The 27,461-nt window shown below is 41.0% G+C and overlaps 1 protein-coding gene across 8 annotated transcripts in view; it reads left to right on the forward strand.

The window, feature by feature from the left end:
• Positions 1-27,461, forward strand: part of LOC119658725 (protein doublesex) — a 320,120-nt gene that overhangs the window by 251,020 nt on the left and 41,639 nt on the right. For 7 of the 8 annotated variants that reach the window (XM_038066381.1, XM_038066382.1, XM_038066383.1 and 4 more), the window contains one exon: positions 23,446-23,732. In XM_038066381.1, coding sequence (XP_037922309.1) covers positions 23,446-23,708 — 263 coding nt within the window. In that variant the 3' untranslated portion in view covers positions 23,709-23,732. Of the gene's footprint in view, positions 1-23,445; positions 23,733-27,461 lie in introns of those variants that run through there. The other variant, XM_038066388.1, reaches the window with a different exon arrangement.

Raw genomic sequence — 27,461 nt, forward strand, 5'->3', positions numbered from 1 at the left:
GCTAGTTTCCAGCTCTCTTTCCTTCCCCTTTTATTCGTTGTTGGGGTGTCAGGCAGATTATTGTCGCCTGCCGCCGAGGGGTTGGACCCCGGGAAATGAGTTCTGAGAAGCAGGTGTACCCTGTCCTCCTCATTCTCGGTGAATGTCCCATCTTCCTTTTTCAAGCAGACAGAGGATATTCCCCCGTCTTTGGCTACAGCCTTGTACAGCCTGGTTGCTTCTGTGATCTGTTCAATCCCTTCACAGAATTCCCCAAAGCTGTTCCGTTTCGCTTCCCTGATCGCGTTGCTATACGCAGTCAGTGCATTTTTATACCTCCGCCAGTCCCCGGTTTGTTTTGCCCGGTTAAAGAGTTTTCGTACCTCCGTTCTCATTCTGGCTAAGTTCCTGTTCCACCATGGTACATCCCTTGATGACTTGACTGTCTTGGCCGGACAGCTGGCCTCATATGCGTCAATGACGATTGTGTTGAGGTCTTCCACCACCGTTTCTAATTCCAATTCGCTCCTGATGTCACCTCCCCCTTGAAGGTGGGCATTGTTGTTGCTCAGGTGCGTTGTGTAGGATTCCCAATCCGTTCTCTTGGGATTCCTTATTATTCTTTTTATTTCGGAGTTACCCTCAATGTTGAATCTGATTATCCTGTGATCAGACATTGAGGGTTCATCCGACACCCTCCAATTGCTGACCATCCCGTTCATTAGGGTATTTCCTAGAGTTATATATAGTACCTCTTGTCTGGTGCTGGTCACAAATGTTGGAGTGTTCCCTACGTTGTATATTTCTAACTTATTACTAAGAATAAATTCGAGAAGGTACTCACCTCTACGATTAGTGTCGCTGCTTCCCCAGACTTCGTGGTGGGCGTTGGCATCGCAGCCGAGAAGAAGTGGTAACGCCCTCTCCTCGCAATACTCTGTCAGCTTTGCGACTTGTTCCGGTGGAGCCCGGCTCTCGTCTCCTGGGAAGTATCCCGATGCTACAACTACCTCTCGAGTGCTCCTCCCGGCTTCCAATGAGACTTGGATAGCCACAAGGTCCCCGGTTAAGAACTCTGAAAGACATAGAGGAGGTACATGCTATTTATCTTAATTTCTCCAAAGCCTTTGATACTGTTGACCATAATATTCTCCTCTCCGAACTCTTTTTACTCAACTACCCCCCGCCCTCAATTCTCTCTTGGATTTCCTCCTATCCCTCATACCGTTTTTGCAGAAGTTTCTTTTCGTGGTTAGTCATTTCGTTCATCTGATGTTTCCCAAGGCTCTATACTTGGCCCCCTACTTTTCTTGTTTTTTGGCAATAATCTCGCCTCTACTCTCATCTGCCTGTGTTGGCTATATGAAATTATTTGCCTCTGTTTCGTATCCGTTGGACTGTGTTCTCTTGCAGTCATGATTGTCGCGCTCTTGAAGTTGTACAACGTAAATTAACCCGGACTCTTTTTTTGAAACAGAACCTTGCTTGGTTAACTATTCGTCACGGCTCCTCACCCTCAATCTCCCTTGCCCGCAGAAACGCCGCATCCTCCTTGATATGTGTACCCTTTTCAGACTCTGTAATTGCCTGATGGACTCATGCGACCCCGTTTATATGGCCTTACTTTTTTGGGGTGCTGATAATGTACATTCTATATGTGTTCTGAGTGAAATTATGCGGTGTTTCCAACAATTAATTAATTGAAATAATAAAAACTTGTTGTTTCTTTTTCGTTGGTGTGGATATTTATTCTTGCAAACTTGTTAGCACTGATGAAGGGAACAAGTGGTTCCCGAAATATCGGTTTTTGCAAGAATAAATATCCACACCAACGAAAAAGAAAAGTTTTTATTATTTCAATCTATATGTGTTGTCTTAAGTTGTCACAGGTGATCCCATGGTTATGAAATGGACCATGCATTGGAAGAGCCGTAAGATTACACAGGAAACAATACAGCTTTAAGATGAATGAAGCTTTGAATTGGATCGCCATTAATTCACTACTAAGTCCTCTCTTGGGAGTTTCAAGCTTGAATTAGCCAACTTGACTCTCGGCTCAGTGTTTTTTTCCATTCGATTCAAAGACAAAACTATTTCCACTTGCTTTACCCCATTCAATCAATTGCCCGCATAGTAACAAACCTCGCCGCAGCTAAGCTATTCATTTCCCCACCTCCTTTGAATTTTATTACGATGATCGCTTCATTTAAGTTAATTTCTTGGGGACAGGTTGTAAGGTAAAAATCATATCAATAATGGAAACACACATGCCCTGGCGGCATCTACTATTTGTCAGGGGCGATATAAACTGAGTATTTTGTGGGAGCTTATCTGGAGCACTTGAATGCACATTGGCCACATTTACATTAATTTCACTATAAATTTCAATTCAATGCAATGAAATATTTGCACACTCGCTGCAATTGAAGATTTTATAATTTTTTCCCCTGACGACGTAGATCCTACAAATAAATTTATTCGAGGACGTCGAGCGCAAATTGTGGCAACGATAAGAGACGAATACTTAAGGGAGTAAAATATTTTTATGACTTTACCTTTTCACTTGAAGAATTTGACGAGAAGAATGGAAAAGACTCGTGCGATAACTTCTGCAATTGTAAATTACCTGAACAAGCACAATGTGCATTTTAGAGCTGTACTTAATTCTGTCCCGAGCATTGTTGTTCGGTTTTATATCTTTAACGTAGAAGGTTATGATTTATACACTTACTTCCGCTAACTATGTCTTTATGATTAATAAAATTCTTTTGAATGAAGCAAAGTTCGTGCTACCAAAATTTCTCTAGGGAATAAAGCGAAGTTTATGCAGCAGTTTATGGATGTGTGGAGCTGTGTAGGTATTATAGATCTTTGGCAGCTTTTCGGCCTGTAATCAGAATAGAGTCTACGTGATGTTTGTTGGGAAAAATAAATCTCGTAGTATGGCAGGAGCATTCTTTTACACCATTTTCTGACTCATGTCCCTGCGAAGTCCGCGGAATAATTAAAGGTAACACGTGCATTGAGGGTTAATATTATTCTTCAGTAGCGATTTTTGGGGATGCTCATTAATTATTCAATGTTCAAAATTTTCAGAATTTTTAGAAATCTTTTTACACTAACTTACAAAATATGGAGCAGGACGGGAGTCTCCCTATGCCACACCATTGAATACTAGTGGCTTTCAACCCCTCTTTGACACCATGAATTGGAAAATGTTGAATTTCCAACGCCACTCCTGGATAGACAAGAAGTCGCCAACAGAGAATAACTTCTAACATTCACTTAGTCCTGTTCTTTTACGTCAATAGTGAAATAAACTGGCTCATATAGTTCTCGTTTATTGATAGGTAAATGCTCGATATTAAGTACTCTGATGGGTTGTCCTTGACACTGAATTTTGCTATATAGTAGACGTTGTGTCTTTCATCGTAAATTCTGAGAAGAAAAGTAATCTAGTTTCACTGGCTTCCTTGGAGCAGCCTAGAGATAGGTTGCATACGTCATTTTAGCACTACGTTTTTTAGTAAAGAAAGTGGGAATTAAGAGGCAAATCACCTTTCCTCGAATAGTAAAGAAAGCAGCTTCTGAAACTAATGAAGTTGGTTTCTTTTCGGTTATGGTTCTCTCATATGAAAACTGATTGTCACTAGTGGTCCTCTGTCTTTTCACTTCTTCCAAAATACCCTCATCTGCATGACCTTTATGGGCTGTTCGCGTGAATCGCATATGTCTAATCCTCTAAATTTAGCGTTTTATAATTTGATCTTGCGAGAGTCCAATTCAAGTTCAAATTTGAATTTTCTCTAAAATACAGCATTCATCATCATTATTATCAACGGCGCAATAACCGGTATCCGGTCTAGGCCTGCCTTAATAAGGAACTCCAGACATCCCGGTTTTGCGCCGAGGTCCACCAATTCGATATCCCTAAAAGCTGTCTGGCGTCCTGACCCACGCCATCGCTCCTTCTTAGGCAGGGTCTGCCTCGTCTTCTTTTTCTACCATCGATATTGCCCTTATAGACTTTCCGGGTGGGATCATCCTCATCCATACGGATTAAGTGACCCGCCCACCGTAACCTATTGAGCCGGATTTTATCCACAACCGGACGGTCATGGAATCGCTCATAGATTTCGTCATTGTGTAGGCTACGGAATCGTTCATCCTCATGTAGGGGGCCAAAAATTCTTCGGAGGATTCTTCTCTCGAACGCGGCCAAGACTTCGCAATTTTTCTTGCTAAGAACCCAAGTTTCCGAGGAATACATGAGGACTGGCAAGATCATAGTCTTGTACAGTAAGAGCTTTGACCCTATGGTGAGACGTTTCGAGCGGAACAATTTTTGTAAACTGAAATAGGCTCTATTGGCTGACAACAACCGTGCGCGGATTTCATCATCGTCGTCGTTATCGGTTGTGATTTTCGATCCTAGATAGGAGCAATTGTCAACGGTCTCAATGTTGTATTCTCCTGTCCTTATTTTTCTTCGTGTTTGTGTTTGACCAGTGCGGTTTGATGTTGTTGGTTGATTCGTCTTCGGTGCTGACGCTGCCACCATATATTCTGTCTTGCTTTCATTGATGTGCAGCCCAAGATCTCGCGCCGCCTGCTCGATCTGGATGAAGGCAGTTTGTACATCTCGGGTCGTTCTTCCCATGATGTCGATATCGTCAGCATAGGCCAGTAGTTGGGTGGACTTGAAGAGGATCGTACCTCTTGCGTTTACCTCGGCATCACGGATCACTTTCTCGAGGGCCAGGTTAAAGAGGTTGCATGATAGCGCATCTCCTTGTCGTAGACCGTTGTTGATGTCGAATGGTCTTGAGAGTGATCCTGCTGCTTTTATCTGGCCTCGCACATTGGTCAGGGTCAGCCTAGTCAGTATTATTAATTTCGTCGGGATACCGAATTCTCTCATGGCCGTGTACAGTTTTACCCTGGCTATGCTGTCATAGGCGGCTTTAAAGTCGATGAACAGATGGTGCAACTGTTGTCCATATTCCAACAGTTTTTCCATCGCTTGCCGCAGAGAGAAAATCTGATCTGTTGCTGATTTGCCTGGAGTGAAGCCTCTTTGGTATGGGCCAATGATGTTCTGGGCGTATGGGGCTATCCGGTCTAGCAAGATAGTCGAGAATATCTTATAGATGGTACTCAGCAACGTGATACCTCTATAATTGCTGCACTGTGTGATATCTCCCTTTTTATGTATGAGACAGATAATGCCTCGTTGCCAATCGTCAGGCATTGATTCGCTGTCCCATACCTTGAGCACAAGTTGATGAACCACTTGGCGCAACTGGTCGCCTCCATATTTAACCAATTCGGCTGTAATTCCATCGGCTCCTGGCGACTTATGATTTTGTAGCCGATGAATTGCACGGACTGTTTCTCCTAAACTTGGTGGTGGCAGTATTTGTCCGTCGTCTTCAGTTGGCGGGACCTCCAACTCGCCGATGTTCTGGTTGTTCAGTAGCTCATCAAAGTACTCAACTCATCGCACTAATATGCCCATTCTGTCGGAAATCAGATTTCCCTCTTTGTCTCGGCAGGATGAGCATCGAGGTGTATAAGGCTTCATCCTGTTGACTTGTTGGTAAAACTTCCGCGCCTGGTGCGGTTGCTCCCTGTACTCTTCTAGTTCATAGACTTGTTGGTTCTCCCAGGCTTCCTTTTTCCGTCTGTGAAGTCGCTTCTCCACTCGTCGGAGTTAGTGATAAGTCTCTGCGCGTGCCCGCGTTCTTTGAGAATGCAACATTACTCGGTATGCGGCATTCTTCCGTTCCGTTGCTAGCTTACATTCATCGTCAAACCAGCCGTTCCGACTCCTTTTGCGGCTGGGGCCAAGTATATTTGTGGCCGTATTCATGATAACGTTCTTCAGGTGATTGTGAAGATCATTTGTTGATGCTTCATCTCCAGGTCCTCTGTAGACTGCGGTTATTGCGGCATCCATTTCCCTCTTATAGGTGTCGCGGAGGGTTGTGTTGTGGATGGCTTCAGTGTTCACTCTCACCTGATTGTCAGAGGGAATTCTAGCTGGTATTGTTATTTGGGCTCGGAGCACCATGCCAACGAGATAGTGATCCGAGTCTATATTGGCCCCCCTATATGTTCTGACATTCATCAAGGCTGAGAGGTGGCGGCGTTCGATCAACACGTGGTCAATTTGGTTGAAAGTGGTCCCGTCTGGAGAGGCCCACGTATGTTTGTGGACCGCTTTCCGCGCAAACCAGGTACTTCCAACAACCATTTCGTGTGACTCTGCTAATTGAATAGTCCGCAGTCCGTTATCATTTGTTTTTTCGTGTAAGCTATGGGAGCCAACGTATCGCCTGAATACGGGCTCCTTCCCTACTTGGCTGTTAAAATCCCCAAGTATGATTTTGATATCATATCTGGGACAGGCTTCGAGGGTTCGTTCTACTGGCTCGTAGAAGGTATCCTTCTCCGACTCTGCAGTCTCCTCTGTAGGGGCGTGAACGTTTATGAGGCTTATATTTCTAAACTTGCCTCGCAAGCGCAGAGTGCATAGCAGTTCGCTTATGTTTTCAAAGACGATAACAGCAGGTTTCATTTTTTGGCTGACTAAGAAACCTACTCCGAGCACATGGTTTACTGGATGACCGCTATAATATATGGTGTAGTGGCTTTTCTCCAGGAAACCGGTCCCTGTCCATCGCATCTTTTGCAACGCTGCTATATCAGCCCTATATTGGGACAGGGTGTCGGCTAGCTGCTCGTCACCTTCATCTCTGTACAGGGAGCACACGTTCCATGAGAAAATGCGCAAATCGTTATTCCGTGTTCGTTGCCGGGTCCGTCGTTTTAAAATGCGTCCTGTCCGAGGCTCCTGTTGTGGCTTCGTAACGAGTTGTTTTCCGTGTAGGGTTGTCAGCCCTACCCAACCCCCAACCTGGAGGACCAGTTGGTACAATTTGTCCCGTTTTTAGGCGCGGGAGACTCGCCTTCATCCTTCTCCGTCTGCAGCTTTTCGTTAAGAAAGAGCTCCCAACGGTCACCACGTGGAGGTGGAGATAGGGTTTGGTAGTAGAGGTGTTGGTGTTGGCTCAGCAGGCATTTCCCAGGTTTTATGCTGCATCCCTGGGACCTATACTACCCTTTGACCACGTTTTATAATTTGATCTTGCGAGAGTCCAATTCAAGTTCAAATTTGAATTTTTTCTAAAATATAGCATTACTGTAGGTAATTCAAGGGACCAAGAGAAAAGTCCGAATTATCCCGGATTTGGAATTATCCAAGTTTGAATTATCAAGGATCGACTGATTTCGATTTCAGGAAACGCCAGCACGAAGTGCCTTTGGTGCTTTTGAATAATTGTGGAGTTTTCATTTCACTAGTAGCAGCACCGAAAAGCCTAAACTTGATCTCGGTATTGAAATAATTGCATTTCCAGATTTTAGACAGGGCAGCGAAAACGGATCTAGCCCTTTTAATACGTCGGGCAACAACCAATTGGGTGCCACCGACCGCAGAAACCACACTTCCTAGATAAACAAATTGGTCGATACTCTAACTATCAATGCAGATAGGGAGAGTGCGATGACCCGTCAGACTGAAAACCTTGCTTTTATTAGTATTTATTTTCAGTCCAACTCAGCCTGCCTCTTTTTTCAAATCCAGAGCCATTTGGTGAAGGCCCACGACCCGGTGAAAAAGCGAACAGATATCATCAGCGTAGTCGAGGTGTTTGATGAAAGATGACATAGTCCGTTGAATTCGTCTACGTTCTTTGGATAAGGCAGCATAAAGAACGTCACCGATCAAAAAAAGAAATAATATCGGTAAGACCATGCAACCCTGGTGGACCCCATTTTGGACCTCAAAATCATCCGTGATTTCACCTCAGTGAAGCACGTGACATTTAGCGCCATCATATGATGCTCTGGCATCCGAATAGCTGGGTGGTTAAAGCAGAAGGCTGTCGCACGGAAGGTCGCGGTTCAAGTCTCATTGGAGGCAGTGGGATTTGTATATTATGTATATTCCAAACTAATCAGTAGGGTGTTGATGTGGTCAATGCAGGAGAAACCAGCCTGCTCTCTGGCGATCAAGCTTTCGAGACGTTTCTTGATGCGTTCCAGAATTATTTTAGCCATTATCTTTATGACGGCAGGGAGCACGCAGATACCCCTCCAAATCTAAATGGTTATCCTCTTCTTCCACTCTCTAGGAGAGGTATCACATTCCCAAGATTTCCGTACGAGTGGAAGCAGCAGATCTGCAGTAACTGAAGGTGCAGCGATAAATCACTCTGCGGGCAAACCATCAAACCCAGCGGTTTTACTCCTTTTGAGTGCGTTAAATGGCTGAAATGATTTTTAAGGTTTTGTATGAAACGGCTAAACCGATTCGAACGAAATTTAGACATATGAAAACTATGAAATCCCGTACATACAGTGAGTGATATAAATTGAGGGGCAGTTTAAAAGGGTACTCCCAATACATCCCCCAGGGGGATGTAAAAATTATTTTCATCGAATATAGTCACCCGGAGTATCAAATGAAAGGTCTCAGTTAGTACTTTCCGAATCTTTGAGGTGAATTGTAAAGTGTGTGAATAAGGAGTAAAAATGTACACACTTAAAGTGAGACAGCACTCATTTTCGAAAACAACTCAACCCTAAAATCCGAAAAAAAATCCGTCCCATTCCGATAATTAATAGTATATTACCAACTTTTAGAAATTGGCTGAAAAATCCTCCTTAAATTCGTCCCAGGACTACCAAATTTCTCACCAGCATAGCAGATATTTTATATACACATGTCAAATTTCATGGAAATCTGCATCACCTAAAGCCATGCAAATAAGATGCTGACGTTATAATTAACGAGAATAATTGACATTCGGGTAAAATATTAAAGTCACATTTAAGAAGAATCTACTTCTCCCCAGCCCTTTTTAAGGTTTTGTGTAAACACAAAACCTTATTAAAATCGGTTTGCCGTCTGTCTGTCTGTCTGTCTGTCTGTCTGTCTGTCCGTCTGTCTGTCTGTCTGTCTGTCTGTCTGTCTGTCCGTCACACGCATTTTTCTCGGAGACGGTTATAGCGATTGACACCAAATTTGGTAGGAAGATGGGAACTATGAACGCTCATACATACAGTGAGTTACATCCTTTTACGTTGAATTTAAGGGGGGTCCACCATACATGCAAAAGGGGGGTGCAAAATTTTTTGTCATCAAATAAAGTCATGTGGGATATCAAATTAAAGGTCTCGATTAGTACTTTTTGAAGCCGATCTTAGTTTTGACATTCCTTGGAAAGGTGGGGAGTGCGGGGGGTGGAAAGTGATCATTTCTTTAAGGGGGCCATTCTCAGAAACTATCAAACCGAAAAATCTGAAAAAAAATCAGGAGGCTGCCACTATATGGTGCCTTGGCTCCGAAATACCTTTCATACCGATATCTGTTCAAAGAAAGTTAATAATAGTATATTACTATAGTTTTTTGTAGTTGGCTGGAAGCCCCCCTTAAATTCATCCTAGCGGCACGAAATTCTGCAGTGATGTAGGCTATAATGTAGAGCATGAGCATACCAAGTTTGATGGAAATCGCACTATTACTAACAAATTTATAATACGTCGAAGTTGTTGCTTCTTTGAAAATTGAGGACTATCAATGTCAATATCACCCGAAAGTGGACATATGCATATATTACGTGCTACGTACTAAGAAATACACAAAACCTTTCGTACCTGAAGCGTCCAGCTTCCGGTTTCCCGACTTGTTTGGGTTTTGTGTAAAACACTTATGTGAAATCTAAGCCTCGAATGATGTCCCATTCCGACATCTACTCAAACACTAATAGTATATTAGCAACTTTTTGAAATTGACTGGAAACCCCCCTTAAGGTACATCGTAGTAGTGCTGGATTTTGTACGGGCATAGAAGACAGTTCTCACTGGTGGCAGTGAAATTTGTATCTTGATTTTATGTCGAATAAAAGTTAACTAAACTGTGAATGAGTACCTGAGTCAAATCAGGGTAATAATATCGGACGGGCGCAATGCTGACCACATTGCCTCCTGTAGGGTACTGTAATCTTGTAGTGTACCGTTACGGCCTTGAAGAAGGTGACCTAACACATTTCAAGGCCCTGATCTAATTGGATTGTTGCGCCAACAATTCTTATTATTTATATTTTCCGCTTCATGTATGGAATTGTGAGCTGTACAGTTATGAACAAAGAGCAATATATTCCGTTTTAGCGATTGGCACCAAATTTGGTGGAAGGGTTTGAACTGTGGACGCTAACGCATACAGCTAGTTACATAATTCTACGTTGAATTTAAGGGGGGCCCTCATGCATGCAAAAAGGAGGGACTATCTGTCCGTCACATGCATTTTTCTCGGAGACGGTTGCAACTGTCAACGCTCACGCATAAAGCGATTTACATAATTGAATTTACGGGGGGGGGGGGTCCTCATACATGCAAAAAGGGGGAATAATTTAATAATCATAACTATATGTGGGGTATCAGATGAAAAGTCTCGATTAGTACTTTCTGAAGCCGGTGTTAGTTTGGACATTTGTTGGAAAGGTGGGGAGTGCGGGTGGTTGAAAATAATAATTTCTTTCATGGACCCATTCTTAGAATCTAGCCAACCGAAAAGTCTGAAAAAATTAGGAGGCTGCGACTATTGGTGCCTAGGCTTCAAAATACACTCGATACCGTATCTGTTCAAATAAAGTTAATTATAGTATATACATATAATTTTTAGTAATTGGCGCCAAAACACCCCTTAAGTTGATCCATGACGAAACAATGCAGGCTAGAGTCTATACTCTACGCATATAGCTCTATAGCATGATCATACGAAGTTCGGTGGAAATCCCACTATTAGTAACAAGTTTGTAATTGGTCAAAGTTGTCGCTTGGTTGCAAATTCAAGGCTTTGAATGTTAATATTATTTGAAAGTGGATATTTTCCCAAAATATATTACGTGCTGCGTACTAATAGGACAAAGGCACACTCAAATACCTTTATAAAAGAAATATACAAAACCTTTCATACCCGAAGCGCCCAGCTTCCGGTTTCCCGACTTGTTTATTTAATTCGGAGTACACTGGTAGAGTTTTCATATTCTTAAAACATCCTGGGTTGACAGACTTTTCGATCACCAGCAATGGTAATTTTTCACATCCACGTTAAAAATGTTTGGGATCCATGTCCTTTATCAATTCCGATAATGTCGTTTTCCAACTGTATACTTTTTGTTGGTCAACGACACCACTCTTCACACATGTCATATTATTTCTGCTCTTAAATCCTTCAAGCCAGCCCGTACTAGCTTTGAAATAATTTTTATCCAATTTCGAATCAAATTCTTCTGCTTTCGCTCGAACTAAGAGCCACTAAGGTAGACATTCTTATCACGCAACTGTTTAAACCATCTTAGGACACATAGTTCCTATGTTCTTTTTTTATCTTGATCTCCATTACGGAAAATTGATTCCTTATTTTTAAGAAAAGTGGACAATGCACTAGGAGTAACTCCAAAGTCTTTAGCTACCTAGCCTCCTTCTTTCTACCGCACGAATCGCAGCTAGCTTCTCCGCTAAAGTTAGCGTTTTATATCTTGACCGTTTCGCCATGAACAAAAACATAAAGGATCTCTGACTATACAGCCTAAATATCAAAGAGCAAACATAGGTATATTTCAGTTTTTCGCAATCTGTGAGATCCTTTTTGTATGAAATATTAACAAATAAATCAAGTTTAAAGTTGATTTTTTTTTCCAAACACTTCGAATTATCCAAAAAAAAATATCGAATCGAACACAATTTTTTAATGTCATTAATATGGAAAAGGGACCAAAGAAAAGTTCGAACTATGAATCAAACAAGTTTGAGTTATCCAAGGTCGACTGTAACAAACACCAACAAAACTAAGGTTCTCAGTCTCTGTGCATTAATGAGCAGATTGATTTGTATATCTGGTGGTTTCTGCCGACGGTGGCGTCGAACTGGTTGGCGCCCGATATATTATCAAAATTTGATCCGCCTTCGCTGCCTTATCTAAAATCTGGGAATGCAGTTGTCCCAAAGTCAACATGAAGTTGATACTATTCTGTGCTAGAGCTGTTTGTATATTGCTATATGGGAGTAGGACATGCGCAGTGACACCACTCCCGTTCAAAATCTTCAAGGTTTCGTCAACACCAGCCTGCCATATATCACCATGGTGCGCTGGCTTGATACTGGAAGTGGCAGTGGATAGGTCACGCATTACTGCAAGCGGCGTTTATTGTTTTTAATGGTAGATGGGTAGAGTATATTATTTGTGGAAAGGAGGATTTTTTGTATGCTGGCATTAAATAAGGAGAGATAATGTTATGGTGTCGAGTACGATTTCTTTAAATATTCTTCTTGTACTTTCTATTAAATAAAAGTTACAATACCCTGACGCAATTGGATTGTTGCGCCAATGAATATTATTACTATAAAAAAAAATATCTAAACTGAAATGTGATACGATGAGAATATCAGAAACGTCACAGCTTAAGTCTAGTCAATGTAATAAATAAAATTGATGATGACCTATTAAGGGGGTCATCCCGTGTGTCGGATCCGCGGAATCAAATTTTTTTTTTGGCAACAATTGTATCTAGATATAATGTAAAATATATGGGCAAAGTGATTTTTCGATATTCGGAGTCGTTTGAAAATTATAGTATTAAATACGTGATAAGTCACGTGTCAGATTTATGTCGATCGCCGTAATAAAGCGCGTATTTTTCGGTCCGAATGACGTTCGAATGACTTCGCTAAAAAGACATGAATTGAAGCCAAGGCCGTGTTTCTTGAAGAAACCTAAGATTTCTGGACTAAGTATAGCAGATTAAAGGTCAGTTAAAGTTTTATGGCTAAAAATCGCATTCTACTTTTCAAATGCGTTTTTCTCGGAACCGCATGTTGCAAATCGGCTGCCACCACCACCAAAATCTATCAAACGAATTTTTTTGAAATTTTGACGACTTATTCAGAACATATTTCTACTGTCCGCAAACTAGGATAATTGCGATTCATTCAGTAGTTTTTCTTTATTCATTGAAGAAGCCGTAAAAAACCATCAAAATTCACAGAGAAAAGTTTAACACGGCACCCAAAATTTAGCTTTTAATATTTTTTAATAATCTTAGTTTGCGGACTGTAGTTAAGTCTGTACGTTAAAATGCCGTTTACTTTCTTACTTTTACTTTTTTTACTTTAAGATGATTGCAGCGCCATCTAGCATGGCAGCAGAAAAACATCTTTTTTTGGAGATGAGTGTATAAATTGCTCTGTATTTCAATAACAAACTATGCGATCGGGCTGGGAAAATTACCATGTACGCTCAAGATATTGATAAATCTATAGTGAAAAATTCGGATTTATATCTGTATTCAGTTCTTCACAAAAAATTTCTAAAAAAGCCACACGATATGACCCCCTTAATTGAGCAGGTGTGTATGTATCAATTCTGTTTATACATATTTAACCCTAGTTCCATCACGTCTCTCAACAGATTTATATTTCATATTTCCCTGACTGACAAGGATTAAGCTACATAACATATATCGTCACAGGCGAATTATTTACAAACAATAGAAATTTGCAATTTTTAGAACGCCAACAACTGGAAAATAAATGAAATGAATTTCCCACTATTTCATAATGATTTACGGTGTTCAAATTAACGTACAACTTCAGCTATCCAGTTAACTGGGTTCGCTTAGGAAATTCTACTCCATAGGATGTGCTATGCGCACAATAAGTTCTTGCTATACATAGAAATAAACGCCTTCAGAAGAGAAGAGCATCCATCACGTATGTGTATGTTTTGAGGAATCCTCATGCACGGCACCACCACAAAAGCAAAGATAATGTTCAAAGTTATCAACCAGGCACACATAATGACTGTTTAGTTTCAACTCGGTAAATCAACAAATTTTAATAACCACAACGAGAAAGCATCAGGCAAGCTATCAAACATCGCTCCTGCTATATTTATACCTTATGCAGTAAAATGCACTTAGCCCCAAGAAGGATCATAAACCGACTTTTATGATTAAACGCTACCACGATGAGAACTCATCGGATCTTATTAAAATGCAATTAAAACTATGAACTCTTTAGAATAATTCAATCTACATTGTTATCTGTTTCTCCTCCCACTCCACTAAAGTTTATTTTGCCTTGCAATCATATATTCAATAATAAGAGTTCATTCTTAAGAAATTGACTTGGTGTAGATACAGCAGAATGTTAGTGCTCCCATAGTAAACAAGAACATTATAGTGTCATTAATGGAGAATATTTTCAGCTTCCATTAAATAATAAAATTCTTAATGTTTAAAATTATAACAAGCCTTTGCAAAGTGTATAAAAATCTAAATTTCTGCCAAGTTGATAAAGGAAGGTTAGCTACAATAATCTTACGCAAAGTATATTGCAAGCAAATGAGTCAATGTCAGTATAATAAAAGTGTACTTACATTTCCCTTGTTCAAATGCTATATATTAATTAGATGCACTCGTATATTTGTTGCTGAGGTTTTATGGAGAAATACTTTGCATTTAATTCTGGCCAATTTTATCTGATTTAAAAAATCTAGTCTATCTATTATTGTATTGTGGTATGTTTAGAGTATCCTTCGACAGCAAATCTTAAAATGTTATTCAGCGGAAAAATGTTCCTTCCTCGGCTAAAAAGCGAGTTTTGCATCACAGCAGCTCCATTCAGTGGGGCATTTTGGAAAACACTGCTCCCCCTTATTGTGTGCAGTAGGAAATCAACAATTATTCGAAAAATGCAATTCCTTTAATAAAATAAATATAAAATGTAAAGAAAATAATCATCATCATTGGCCCATACCAAAGAGGCTTCACTCCAGGTAAAACAGCAACAGATCAGATGTTCTCTCTGCGGCAAGCGATGGAAAAACTGCTGGAATATGGACAACGGTTGCACCATATATTCATCGATTTTAAAGCCGCCTATGATAGCATAGCCAGGGTGAAACTGTACACGGCCATGAGGGAATTCGGTATCCCGACGAAATTGATAAGACTGACTAGGCTGACCCTGACCAATGTGCGAAGCCAGATAAAAGCAGCAGGATCGCTCTCAAGACCATTCGACATCAACAACGGTCTACGACAAGGAGATACCCTATCATGCGTCCTCTTTAACCTGGCCCTCGAGAAACTGATCCGTGATGCTGAGGTAAATGCAAGAGGTACGATCCTCTTTAAGTCCACCTAACTAATGTCCTATGCTGACGATATCGACATCATGGGAAGAACCACCCGAGACGTACAAACTGCCTTCATCCAGATCGAGCAGGCGGCGATCTGCGCGAGATCTTGGGCTGCACATCAATGAAGGCAAGACAAAATATACGGTGGTAACGTCAGCACCGAAGACGAACCAACATCAAACCGCACTGGTCAAACAGGAAGAATAAAGATAGGAGAATACAACTTTGAGACCGTTGATAATTTCTCCTATCTAGGGTCGAAAATCACAACCGATAACAGCTACGATAATTAAATCCGCGCACGGTTGTTGTCAGCCAACAGAACCTATTTCAGCTGACAAAGACTGTTCCGCTCGAAACGTCTCACCACAGGGTCAAAGCTCTTACTGTACAAGACTATGATCTTGCCAGTCCTCATGTATTCCGCGGAAACTTGGGTTCTTAGCAAGAAAAATTGGAAACTCTTGGCCGCGTTCGAGAGAAGAATCCTCTTACATGATGATGGACGATTCCGTAGCCTACACAATGACGAAATTTATGAGCGATACCATGACCGTCCGGTTGTGGATAAAATCTGGCTCAATAGGTTACAGTGGGCGGGTCACTTAATCTCTATGGATGAAGATGATCCCACCCGGAAAGTCTATAAGGGCAATATCGATGGTAGAAAAAGAAGACGAGGCAGACCTTGCCTAGGATGGAGCGATGGCGTAGGTCAGGACGCCAGACAGCTTTTAGGGATATCGAATTGGTGGACCTCGGCGCAAAACCGGGATGTCTGGAGTTTCTTATTAAGGCAGGCCTAGACCGGATACCGGTTGTTGCGCCGTTGATGATGATGATAAATAATAATAATAATAAACTTTGGCGCAGCAATCCATATTGGATCAGGGCCTTGAAGTGTGTTAGAGCACTTCATTCAAGACCGTAATGGTACACTACAGTACACTGTAGGATGCAATGTGGTCAACATTGCGCTCGCCCGAGATTATTACCCTGATTTGACTCAGGTACTCATTCACAGCTGAGTCGACTGGTATCCGACGTCAAATCACGATACAAATCCCACTGTCACCAGTGAGATTTGAACCGCGGCCTTCCGTACGATAGCTTTGTGCTCTAACCACTCAGCTATCCGGACAGGTATGCAGGACGCTATTGAAAGCCTTGGCATAATCGATATAGCAACTAAAGAGATATCTTGGCCTCAAGTTGCTTGTCCTACAATTACCAAATCGATAATGAGTTGCTCTTTGCAATCCCTTGAACTAATTCGGCAGCCCTTCTGGTCCTGGGACAGAATGTTGTTGGCCTCGAGATGCGCATTGACCCTTCCACTAACAATGGAAGTTATGAATTTGTAGATGGTTGGTAAGCAAGTAATCGATCTTGTGTCTGCGGGGTCCTGTACCGTGTCCTTCTTAGGGATAAGGTAGGTAATCCCCGCAGTGACGAATGGTGGAAATTCCTCCGGCCGACTCATGACGTGATTTATGTTGTGTGCTAACTGACTATGTACGCTGGTAAATTTTTTCTACCAGAAATTCTGCACCAGATCCAGACCTGGGCCCCTACAGTTCTTCGAGCTGTTTATGGCTCGTCGAACTTCCTCTTCTGGAACATCTGCAAAATTCACGCCAGGCGTATTGGCATGACGGGTGCCTTCGGCGTCGATCCACTCAGCATGCTGGGCAGGTAACCCTCAAAAAATCAAAAAGTCCACCCCAACACTCTTTCGCTTCCGTCACCGAAAACTGCACTGTCTGGACGCTCTATTGGGATTCGTTGAGAGATCTGAAAAAGCTCCGCTAGTTCCTCTCGTATGTTGAATTCTGGAGTGACTTTCGACATACCGGGATGTCTGGAGATCCTTATTAAGGCGGGCCTAGACCGGATACCGGTTGTTGCGCCGTTGATGATGATGATAAAGGAAATCCAAAAACCGTTTCTTTTCACTATACTAAAACTATTTATTAAAAGGCAAATATGCATATTACGGTAACTACTTATCGCTTCCTTCAGTGCTCAGGTTAAGATGAGAAAAGAAATCCAAAATCATTCAATGTATACTTACTCTCCTTTGAATCGCCGGTTTAATTAAAGTCTCATTTGTTTCCTTCTCCTGGTCTTTAGTCTCGCCAATGAGACGAATATTATAAATTTTCCCACGAGTACGCCTTCTGATGAATTTGAAGAGGCAGGGGTAATGGTTGCCGTTGAGAAGTTCATCCTGCAAGGTTTTGAAAATTTCTATACTGTCGGCCACTTCCAATTTCCTCATATGGCTTATGTAGTTCACCAAACTTACGTTCTTCCTGGGAACCCTATGTTTATTTAGGACAATATGCTCCGCTACCTTTGATCTGAAAGCCGACGCGCTCTTTCTTTCCGCAAATTCTCCTTCCTTTAAGGTTTTTTCAATGTACACTTTCCTGCAGTCAGCGCCGAAAATTTCGTATACCCCAGACTTTGCCATTTGATCGATAAGATCTTTGGTCGATCCCAGAAGGGTTTTGAGTTGGTTGTTCCTGCTCCTGAAGACGACGTCCGAACCATATCTCCCCAATTTTCTTTTCAACGAAAGGGAAATTTCGTCGAAATCCAAAGCTATTCTCGGCCTCCGGAGTTGGCTTGTTGAATGCTTGCCGTTGGAACGTCCTGTCCCTTTTGTTAATCAAGCTGCTGATGTTATGCTTCAGTCTGGCCACCTCAAAAATATGCTTCGTCTCCTTCATCACTTCCTCTGAGGAAATGGCAAGAGTTAGCATGCAGTGAATCATGTAGTTAAAAAAGGCGACTTTGATAAGTGTGATTCGAAGTACTGTGGATAACCCGTCTGGTGTGCGTCAACTTCCTATAGATTTCCTTACTTTCCTTTGATTCCTCTTCAACAGCAGTCACAAGAAAGGTAATTGAGCTTCCTTTTCCATCTCTAAGATGAACTCTATATTGGAATGCAGTTTAATCAGGAAGATGAACGTTCTTTCCACATCATCTTTCTTAAAACAGCGCAGATTCCGTCCACATAGCTCCCCCAAAATCTTGACATCCGATCTGCCGAAGTTAACTTTGCTTCTAGGTTGGCCATGAATATTTCGTTGATTTCCCCTTTAGGACTCCTCTTACCTGTTTGAACTAGTTGTGAACTAGTTTTCTTGTATACATACTTTAACTTACCTTACCTCTCCAGTGTGGATCCGCATGTTGTTGAAGAAGCCAGTCCTCTACTAAAACGGTCGTTTCTTTAACCGGGATACTTGGAAAAAGAGCCTTGATGTCGAAGGACATTAAGGCTTCGTCTTCATCGATTTCCACAATCAATGGAAGAGCATTGGAAAGCTCACCTGAGTTCTTGATCGATCTAGTTTCAAACTGTTTTTCCATACCTATTCTGGACATTTCTGCTGAAACGATTTGCCTCATCCCTTTGCCTGGTTTATAGATCTTCGGGAGTCCTTTGATGCTGGCAAGTACTGGGTTTGAGACTTCCAGTCTGTTTGTTCACAAGAGTGTTTGACATTGCTTAGTCTAAAGTCTAAAGTATGTGTGTGTGTGTGTGTCTTTGAGGTTGGAAAGAGACAAAGCCTCTGAGCACTCAGACCTTAGTGGTCCATTGTACTCGATTCACCCGTCTAACGGAATATCTGAGATTCGTTTATGTAACATAGGATTTCCGTTTGTGGATGTGATGCTGCCCACTACAGCTGGAGCACATCAGCACAAAAAATCTGATGTCTGATGCGCCCATAGGCAGGGAACTTACATAGAAAATGTTTCGTGGATTCCGCTTCCTCATTACTTCTGCAAGTCTTCTTGCTTTTCGACAGGATAAAGTTTGCAGGATGTTTGTTTGGTTCTGACAGTTTGGTGTGTCTAGCAGCATTAAGACTTCGCCACTTGTCATTATGGGAAGCTTGTTCCTAGTTTTTGATTGCAGCATCAGCCAATGCTACTAACACCCAAATTGCTGGTTCGGCATCCGGAATTTTGAACGATTTTTGAAGTGATCAAAGGACTGCTCAACGCCTTCAATGCAGCTTGACTGTCTCTATAGATTGCGATGTACCTGCCCTTCAACCGCTTGCCAATCATTCAGGTTGCCGCCATTAGGATCGCAAACACTTCAGCCTGAAAAACCGTTGAATATTGTCCCAAGGGAAAAACCCACTTCTCGTTTTTATTCGAGGGGGAGACTCATTATCCAGAATCCTGTTCTGTTTTTGAGCCATCGGTGTAGAAGATGTCTGTATATCCTGACACACATTCTTCTGGTTCTTCCCAGTTTTCTCTATATTTCAGGGTAGCTTCTTATCTTCTACCAACGAAATGTGTGGGGATCCGAGAATCAGAAGGCATTGCGAAAACCAATAACTCCTCCAATGCTCTGTGCCCTCCATGTCCATTGTCTCCCCATAGATCTAATCGAATTAATCTATGAACTGTTATACCCTAAGTCCCCGCCTACACAGCCCATAAGCTGTGAGAGTTCGTTCCATCTTTACCTCCCGACCAACAGCTAGCCAAACCACGTCATCTGCATAAGCTTGAACATGTATTGATAGATTTTGCAGTTCGCATAGTAGTGAGTCAATCAACATACTCTACACAAGTGGCGATAACACACCTCCTTGAGAGCAGCCTTTCGTCACTTCCGTTGTTAGGTAGCGAACAACACCTACTTCAGCATACAGAAATCTCTGCGTTAGCATATCGTAGATGCACTTGTAATTAAAATTTCATCAACACCATGCTCTCTGACGGCATCAAAGAGCTTTTGGAAGGGCGCACAGTCGAACCCCGCTTGAATGTCCAGGAATACCCCTATCGTGTACTCGCCTTTCAGAATTGCGTCCTCTGTCTTTGAAACCAAAGAGGACTTTCCATGTTGGTAAGCATGTTGGTTTTTATTTAGTGGGTGCGACCTGAGCCCCTTTCCGCGAATGTGACGCCCAACCAGTCTTTCCAGACATTTCAGCGAAATGATGTTAAGCTGATTTGCCCGAAGTTCTTTGGATTTGAATAGTCATCTTTCCCAAGCTTTGGTTTGAACTCCACCTTAATCTTCTGCCAAGAGGAAAGCACGTAGCCCAGAGCAATATATCCATGAGAAACATTTCTTAGAAGTCGCTGTAAGTACTCTATACCCTCCTTTACCATCGCAGATGCCATCCATGCCAGGTGCTTTGAAGTATTCAAATAATAGTATAGCAGCTCTCGTCTTTTCATTGGGAACAACCGCTTTTGCAGTATCCCAATACCCATTGCAACCACTTCTGAGATCTGTTCTCCGGTGTGGTGTCCTTCCAAGAGGGTCTGTATAGATTCAACTCTGGAGTACCATCCGGTTTTCTAAAAGAGTCCAACCTGGTCGACTCATCCTTATTAAGGACTCTGCACAACCTGGAAGTCTCCCTTTCATCTTCCAGTTCCTCACAGTATGCTCTAAAAGAGTCTCGTTTCGAACGTGTCACGAGCCTCTTATATTCACGCTGTAAGTTCCGCCACTCTGTGGCCAAGAAGTTCATTGAACTTTGTCAAATCCGTTTTCCTGGGAATCCGCTTTGTACTACAAAGTGTTGACCTGCAATAGTCAGACTAAATTCGAAGTACGATCGGTCATCTGAGAGTGAGACTTCATCTAGCACTCGCCAGTCTCTAATCAACTCGAACAACTTTGAAGTGCAGATTGTTAAGTCAATTACTTCACTTCTTCTTGGGCCCATGAACGTAGGGGCCCACTCTATGTTCACGGGCACCAAGCTGCTGAATTGGAAAAATAAAACAGCTTCTCTCCTATTGGGTTGCGTTTGCTACTGCCCCAACTAATCTACTGAGCGTTCGTATCACAATCTATTAAGAATTCAAGGCTATTTGAATCTGCAAACACTGCCAAATCCCTTAGTTCTTGCGTCGGCGGAGGCCAAAAAGAATCATAGGGTGAATAAGCAGAGGCAACTATGACGTTTCTCCTCTTACCATTTACCTGGAATTGTAAGCTGCCCGCAATAAAGTCCTGGGAAGAGAATTGTCTCAGCATAGCGACCTCTAACAATTTTAACATCAGAACGTAGGTCCTCGGTCTCGAGGATCTTTCATGGAAAAAGATCCTAGTCCCCTTGACTTGATTACCCAACACCACAGATTTTGTTAAAACGAAACCATGGCTCATGAAACAGAAATACATAGGGACATTCCTATAACTTTGCCAGCCTTGCCACCAATAAATAGGAAGAGGCTTTGGCTTATTGCAGGTTTATTTGAATAACTCTTATGCGTGTAGGCATAAGTGTAGTCTAATATGAAAAGTGCAAACTGAATCTTACCGGGGTTACCACCTTGTCTTCAACTCCTGCCGCAAGTTCCGCTTTCTTGCATTCGATTCCTCTGGACATTTTCACACTTGTTGGTGTAACAAGGCCCATGTCCTTATTCCCAAGAAACTTCGCCTTCTTTCGTAGTGCCTTCTGTTGTCGTCGGCTTGGAGCCCTCCGAGGTTCACGGCGTCCAAGCTGCATGCTGTTGCAGCCCGTCCACATCAACACCTTCCCTTTTTTCCTTTTTTCATGGTAGAGATGGAGGAGAAGGCTCTGACAAGCAAGTCTGTAGTCCCTTCTCTATTGCGGCTAAAGTTTCCTTATGCCGAGCCTTCCTCATCCGTTTTTTGGAAGAGTTAGTCAAAAGGATCACCGGGAGGCCGGCTGTAGTCAGATTTCCAGTTCCTCTCATTAAGGGAGTTGCTGTACTATCCTTTCTCGCTGACCGCGCCGTAGGCACCGGGTTAGGTTTTCCACTGAAGTGGAGAGCTTGTCTTCCATAGATTTCTCCGTAGGGGAACATGAATCTGGTGAGGCTTCTGTGCCTCGGCCAGGACCAGATTTCTCAAAGTCGTGGATGGATTCGAAGTCTGTGACTTCTTACCACTTAGAGAGAGAGTTACAATCCTTTGTTTCCATCTTCATGCGTTTTTGGACACGTTGTAATTTTTTTTAAAGGCAAATGAATTGAAATGAAAATAAATGATGTAATTTTGAAGGGAAATATTAGAAGAAACAATCAACTTGACTGATATGTTATTATCAAATTTAAAAAATAGAGTGAGAAAAAAGCGATTAAAAATAAAAGTACTGTTGTAAAGTATTGTTGTAAATTGATAAATATTATATAGTGGAATGTTGATAGTTCGTACGGTCATGGAACTGACGATTTGGTACAAATTATCGGATTACCAAATACCGGAAGAACAAAATAAAGAAAATTAATCCCCGAGAGCGGCAAATCTGTACGAATTAGTCGGAAACACGAATTACGCATTCGCATTATCGCAGACTCATATATATTTATGTATGTGGTCACCTAATACTATGTACATATTATGATTCTTTACAACGCCCGCATAACCCAAGCAATAAATTAGGAACCGCGTCTCAGATGGCGGCATTTATAACATACGAGCAGCTACCCTTAGAAGGCTATAACTCAAAAATTATCTGAGATGTCATCTTGAAAATTTTATGTGTTATTTTTAAAGGTAACTATCCAAGAAATGCAAAAGGAAAAAAGTCGTTTTTTGGAAAATTTCACACTAGTTGTGCCCCTTAAATAGTGCATTTTTCTTGAACTTAACAAGATTGATTCGAAATTCAATTTTTCCTGTTGACGACTATGGTTTCAGCTTATTAAACTGGTGTCTCTCATTTAGCACTACAAATAACTTATCAGGTTTTGACACACCCTTGGGTGTTAATCATTCACCTTATTTAATTGCAGAGTAGCAGATGACTAGCTCCCATATTTCTGAAGGAAACTAGTAGTTTATGTATACCGATAAATAAATTAGTAGCTGTGTAAATAAATAAGTAGTTGGGAAATATTACCAGATTAAATTTAAGATTTTGGACTGATATCCTTGATAAGAAAAAGGTTCGAAATGTCAGAATGAAATTTTGCAGCAGCTTGAAGAAAATATAGAGCGTTTACTAGAAATTATGATAACTTGTTACCCTTATTTATATTGGATAATATTTGAATACCATACTTTTAGTAACCTATTGAAAAATAAAATGTTATCTTATTATATTATATTGTAATAATCTTCCTTTTTATGTGATATAGTGATGTTCTTGTTCTAAATAACAATTATACTACATAGGTACCAGTTTTTTAATGATGACGCCTAACCTCAGTAACTTTTGCAGCACACCTTTTCTTCAAAGCATTGAAGGAATACGAAGAGACCAGACAGATGCACCAAAGACTTCTTAGTACGTCATCCTATTGTTACTATTGGTTTTATCCTGATATGGCCGTATCATCGCATTCTTATCCGGGATATTTATCTGAGGACTCACCAATACCACCACACTTACGACCGAATCCAACGATACGATCGCCCACCACACCACCACGACCCGTAAGTCGAGAAAGACCTGCCAGTTGCTTGACAGAAGCTTCTACGTAGCAACTCCGCGCTCATCTAGTTACTGTAAGTATTGAGATTTTCTTACTGTCCTAGTAATTTCTTATATATTCTCTCTCGTCATAAATTCAACTTCTCAGACAAATTTTGTGAAGAAGGTTCATTTTCCCTTTGCATTTAAGATGCACTTTTAATTAAGCTTCCTTAGAGCAGTTTTCATTTACTCGTATTTCCTTATCACGACACGTTCCAAGGAACTGTTGTATGACATGGACTTAGTTTATTCGTTTTATACAGAACTATAAACACTTGCTCCAGTGAGAAAAGAATTTATAGCGCTGATGAAATAGTAAGATACAAAAGCATGACGGTGGCATTGTTTTTATCCAATCAAGAAGCATTGTTCGCGAGATATGCACTTTCGTTTTAATTAAATCTCAAGCACCAGATATCACTGAAATTGTTCTATAGTGGAAAATCGACAAGTATCTCAACTGATCTATACAAGAATTTTAGTATAGTTTATCTCTAAGATATTCTTATGAAAAATCAATTCGATTAAATGACTTACTATTAATTATCACATAGTCGTTTCGTATACTCAACCCTAGATAAATAGTATGAAAACAAGTCGGGAAACCGGAAGCTGGACGCTTCAGGTATGAAAGGTTTTTTGTGTATTTCCTTTATGAAGACATTTGAGTATGAATTTGTCCCATTAGTACGTAACACGTAAGATACGCATATATTATGTGAGAATATCCACTTTCGGGTAATGTTGATTCAAAGTATTGAATTTCCAAAGAAGTGACAGCTTTGACGTATTATAACTTTGTTAGTAATAGTGCGATTTCCACAAAACTTGGTAGGATAAAGCTCTATATTATAGCCTACATTGCTGCGATTTGGTGGTGTTAGGATAAACTTAAAGGGGATTTTGCAGCCAATTATTGAAAATTGTAGTAATACACTATTATTAACTTTATTTGAAGGGATATCGGTATGGAAGGTATTTTGGAGCCTAGCCACCATATAGTGGCAGTCTCTTGATTTTGGGAGAATGACCCCTTTTAACAAATAATCACTTTCGACCCCGCGAACTCCCCACCTTTCCAACAAATGTCAAAACTAACCAGTACTAACCGAAACCTTTCATTTGATACCCCACATGACTATATTTGGTGAAAAAAAAAATTACATCCTCCTTTTGCATGTATGGGGACTTCCCCTTAAATTCTCTTCTTATTTGTATGGCTTAGGATGCGGTAAATTCACACGAAATTGATAAGTTTGAACTGCTATAACTTTGTCACTAATAGTCGGATTTCCATAGAATTTGGCATATATATGCACGAGACTGTCCTCTATGCCGATGCATTTAGTACTCCTAGGATGAACTTAAGAAGTAGACTCTTTATAAATGTGACTATAATATTTCACGCGAATGTCAATTATTCTCGTTAGTTATGACGTCAGCATCTTATTTGCATGGCTTTAGAAGCAGTAAATTCGCGCGAAATTGCTAACTTTGAGCTGCTATAATTTTGGCATTTATGATCAGATTTCCATCAAATTTGGCAATGCTGGTGCGAAATTTGGCAGTCCTAGGAAGAATTTAAGGTTTTCAGTAAGTTTCTAAAAGTTGGTAATATAATATTAGTAAGTTTATTTGAGCAGATATCGGAATGGGATATAGTTTGAGGCCTAGATTTCATCTAAGCGCACCATCATGATTTTTTTCGGATTTTTAGGTTTGGTAGTTTCCAAAAATGAGTCCTGTCTCACTTTAAGTGCGTACATTTTGACTCCTCACTCGGGCACTATGCAATTCACGACAAAGCTAAAACCAGTTGCGGAAAGCACTAATCGAGACCCCAAACGACTATATCCGGTGAAAAATTTTTTGATTCCCCCCTTTGTATGTATGGGAAGCCCTCCTTTAAACTCCACCTAAATTTATACCATTCGCAGTATGGGTGGGAAGTCATAGTTTTCATCTGTCCACCAAATTTTGTTCGGATCGGTTTAGCCGTTTTGGAGAAAAGTGAGTGTGACAGACATAGACAGACAGACCGTGAATCGATTTTAATAAGGTTTTGTTTTAAACCTTAAAAAGCCGTTTTCATTGCAAATAAGTAGTACATATTATGGGCTTCTTAGCATTGGTAGATGCACTCGAACGATCGAAATAAGAACTTTGTTCATAACGCAGCCAACGACAAATAACCAATCCTGAAGAGGATTTTCGAAAAACTTTGAATTGGTTTACTTCACATTTTGAAACATATTTATTAAAGGGGGAGTACAGTTTGGAAGGGTCTATTGTCAGAAGTAAGTCAAGGCTAAAATTAGCAAACTAGGAATGTATTGCTTAAAGAGAATTATTGGCTACATCTTTAGCTTCAATTAAAAAAACCTTCCTAGCCCCTCCCTAGCCCCCTCGATGTTATAAAACCGTTTGGCGTGTAAAAATCGGCTTCCATTGGCCGTTACGATTGCAGCCGTCCGGTCGCTCTGAAACACAAAAATTCTTAGTACCCAGGTGATTATCGTGTGAACCTCCCATTTAAGTCCCCGGTTTGTGTGAAAAATAACTATCAAAAATTAATTGAAAATGTTTGATTTTAAAGTTTTTAAAAATATATTTCAGAGTAAATGTTAGAGCTTCACGCGAGAATGGCATGTGGTAGCTGTTATTTCCCGCAAACCGCATTAAATTATCTTTGTTTTTACCCCCTGAGGAGCGTTCGTCGCTTCAGAAAACGACATTTTGAGCAAAATCGATTTAAAAAAAAAAGAGAATTCTTTTTGAAAACTTGGATAAAACGATTCTTATCAGCCTGAATCAATTCCTGGGCCGTGCAGTACTCCGTCCTCTTCGATGGCTTCCTCCTGGGCTTTTCTCTTAACTTCTCTAAGCGAGCTCCTCGCTTTTTTTTTTGGTAGCTACTACAAGGCTTCTGACCTTCCAATCCTTTCTGAATTTTTCTTTTCCATTGCACTGAAACATCGCTTTCCTGTAGTCACATCTGACTCTTTCATGATCTCCATGAGAGTGAAATGCCCTTCATTGTAAAGGCAGAAAGCAATATTGGAAGCAGTTTTACCATAACTACCATTTGACCATTGAACAGTGTCTTTGGTGCAATTTGTCAAATCATCCTGTTGAAACCTTCATTTGCATTTCGATTAGAGGCTCCTACATAACTTGTCAAAAACTATTCTCTTGTTAGGTCCTTACAGATATAACTTCATAGGGAAGGACATCCTGGTGCTTGTATTCTTCATTTTTTGCCATAGTCCGCTGCCAGCCGCACCATGAAGTTTTACCTTCCGGGCGGTAAAATTGCTGAGGGTCATTGCCAGTTGATGCACGGTGGAAATTGGTGGCCATTATGGACTTCCTCATTTCTTCTACCTCAAAACGGTTGCTTCTAATTACATTTTCATAATATTTGGACAACGTGTCTATCTGCACTCCAATCAATTTGCCTTTCCCTTTCAAAGAAGGGTGAAGTCTTACTAAGTTCCCAAGTCTCGAGCACATTCTTATTTTTTAACAGGACTCTTATCCATATGGTCTAGCCTCAGAGATTGCTTTATGATTTTTGTTTCGTTATATGAGGAACCTTGAGTGCATGACAGTTCTACTTGTACATAATTAAAAATTCAATGGCATATTAACTTTTAAGAGCCAATTACGCGAATAAATTGATCTGAAAAGTGCTGATAGTAGTCAACGTCATACGCTTCCCACTAGGAGTTCAACATTATTAGCAAATGCGAAGGTCACCT

The sequence above is a fragment of the Hermetia illucens genome, chromosome 6 (genome assembly GCF_905115235.1).
Source record: "Hermetia illucens chromosome 6, iHerIll2.2.curated.20191125, whole genome shotgun sequence".
Taxonomy (NCBI): domain Eukaryota; kingdom Metazoa; phylum Arthropoda; class Insecta; order Diptera; family Stratiomyidae; genus Hermetia; species Hermetia illucens.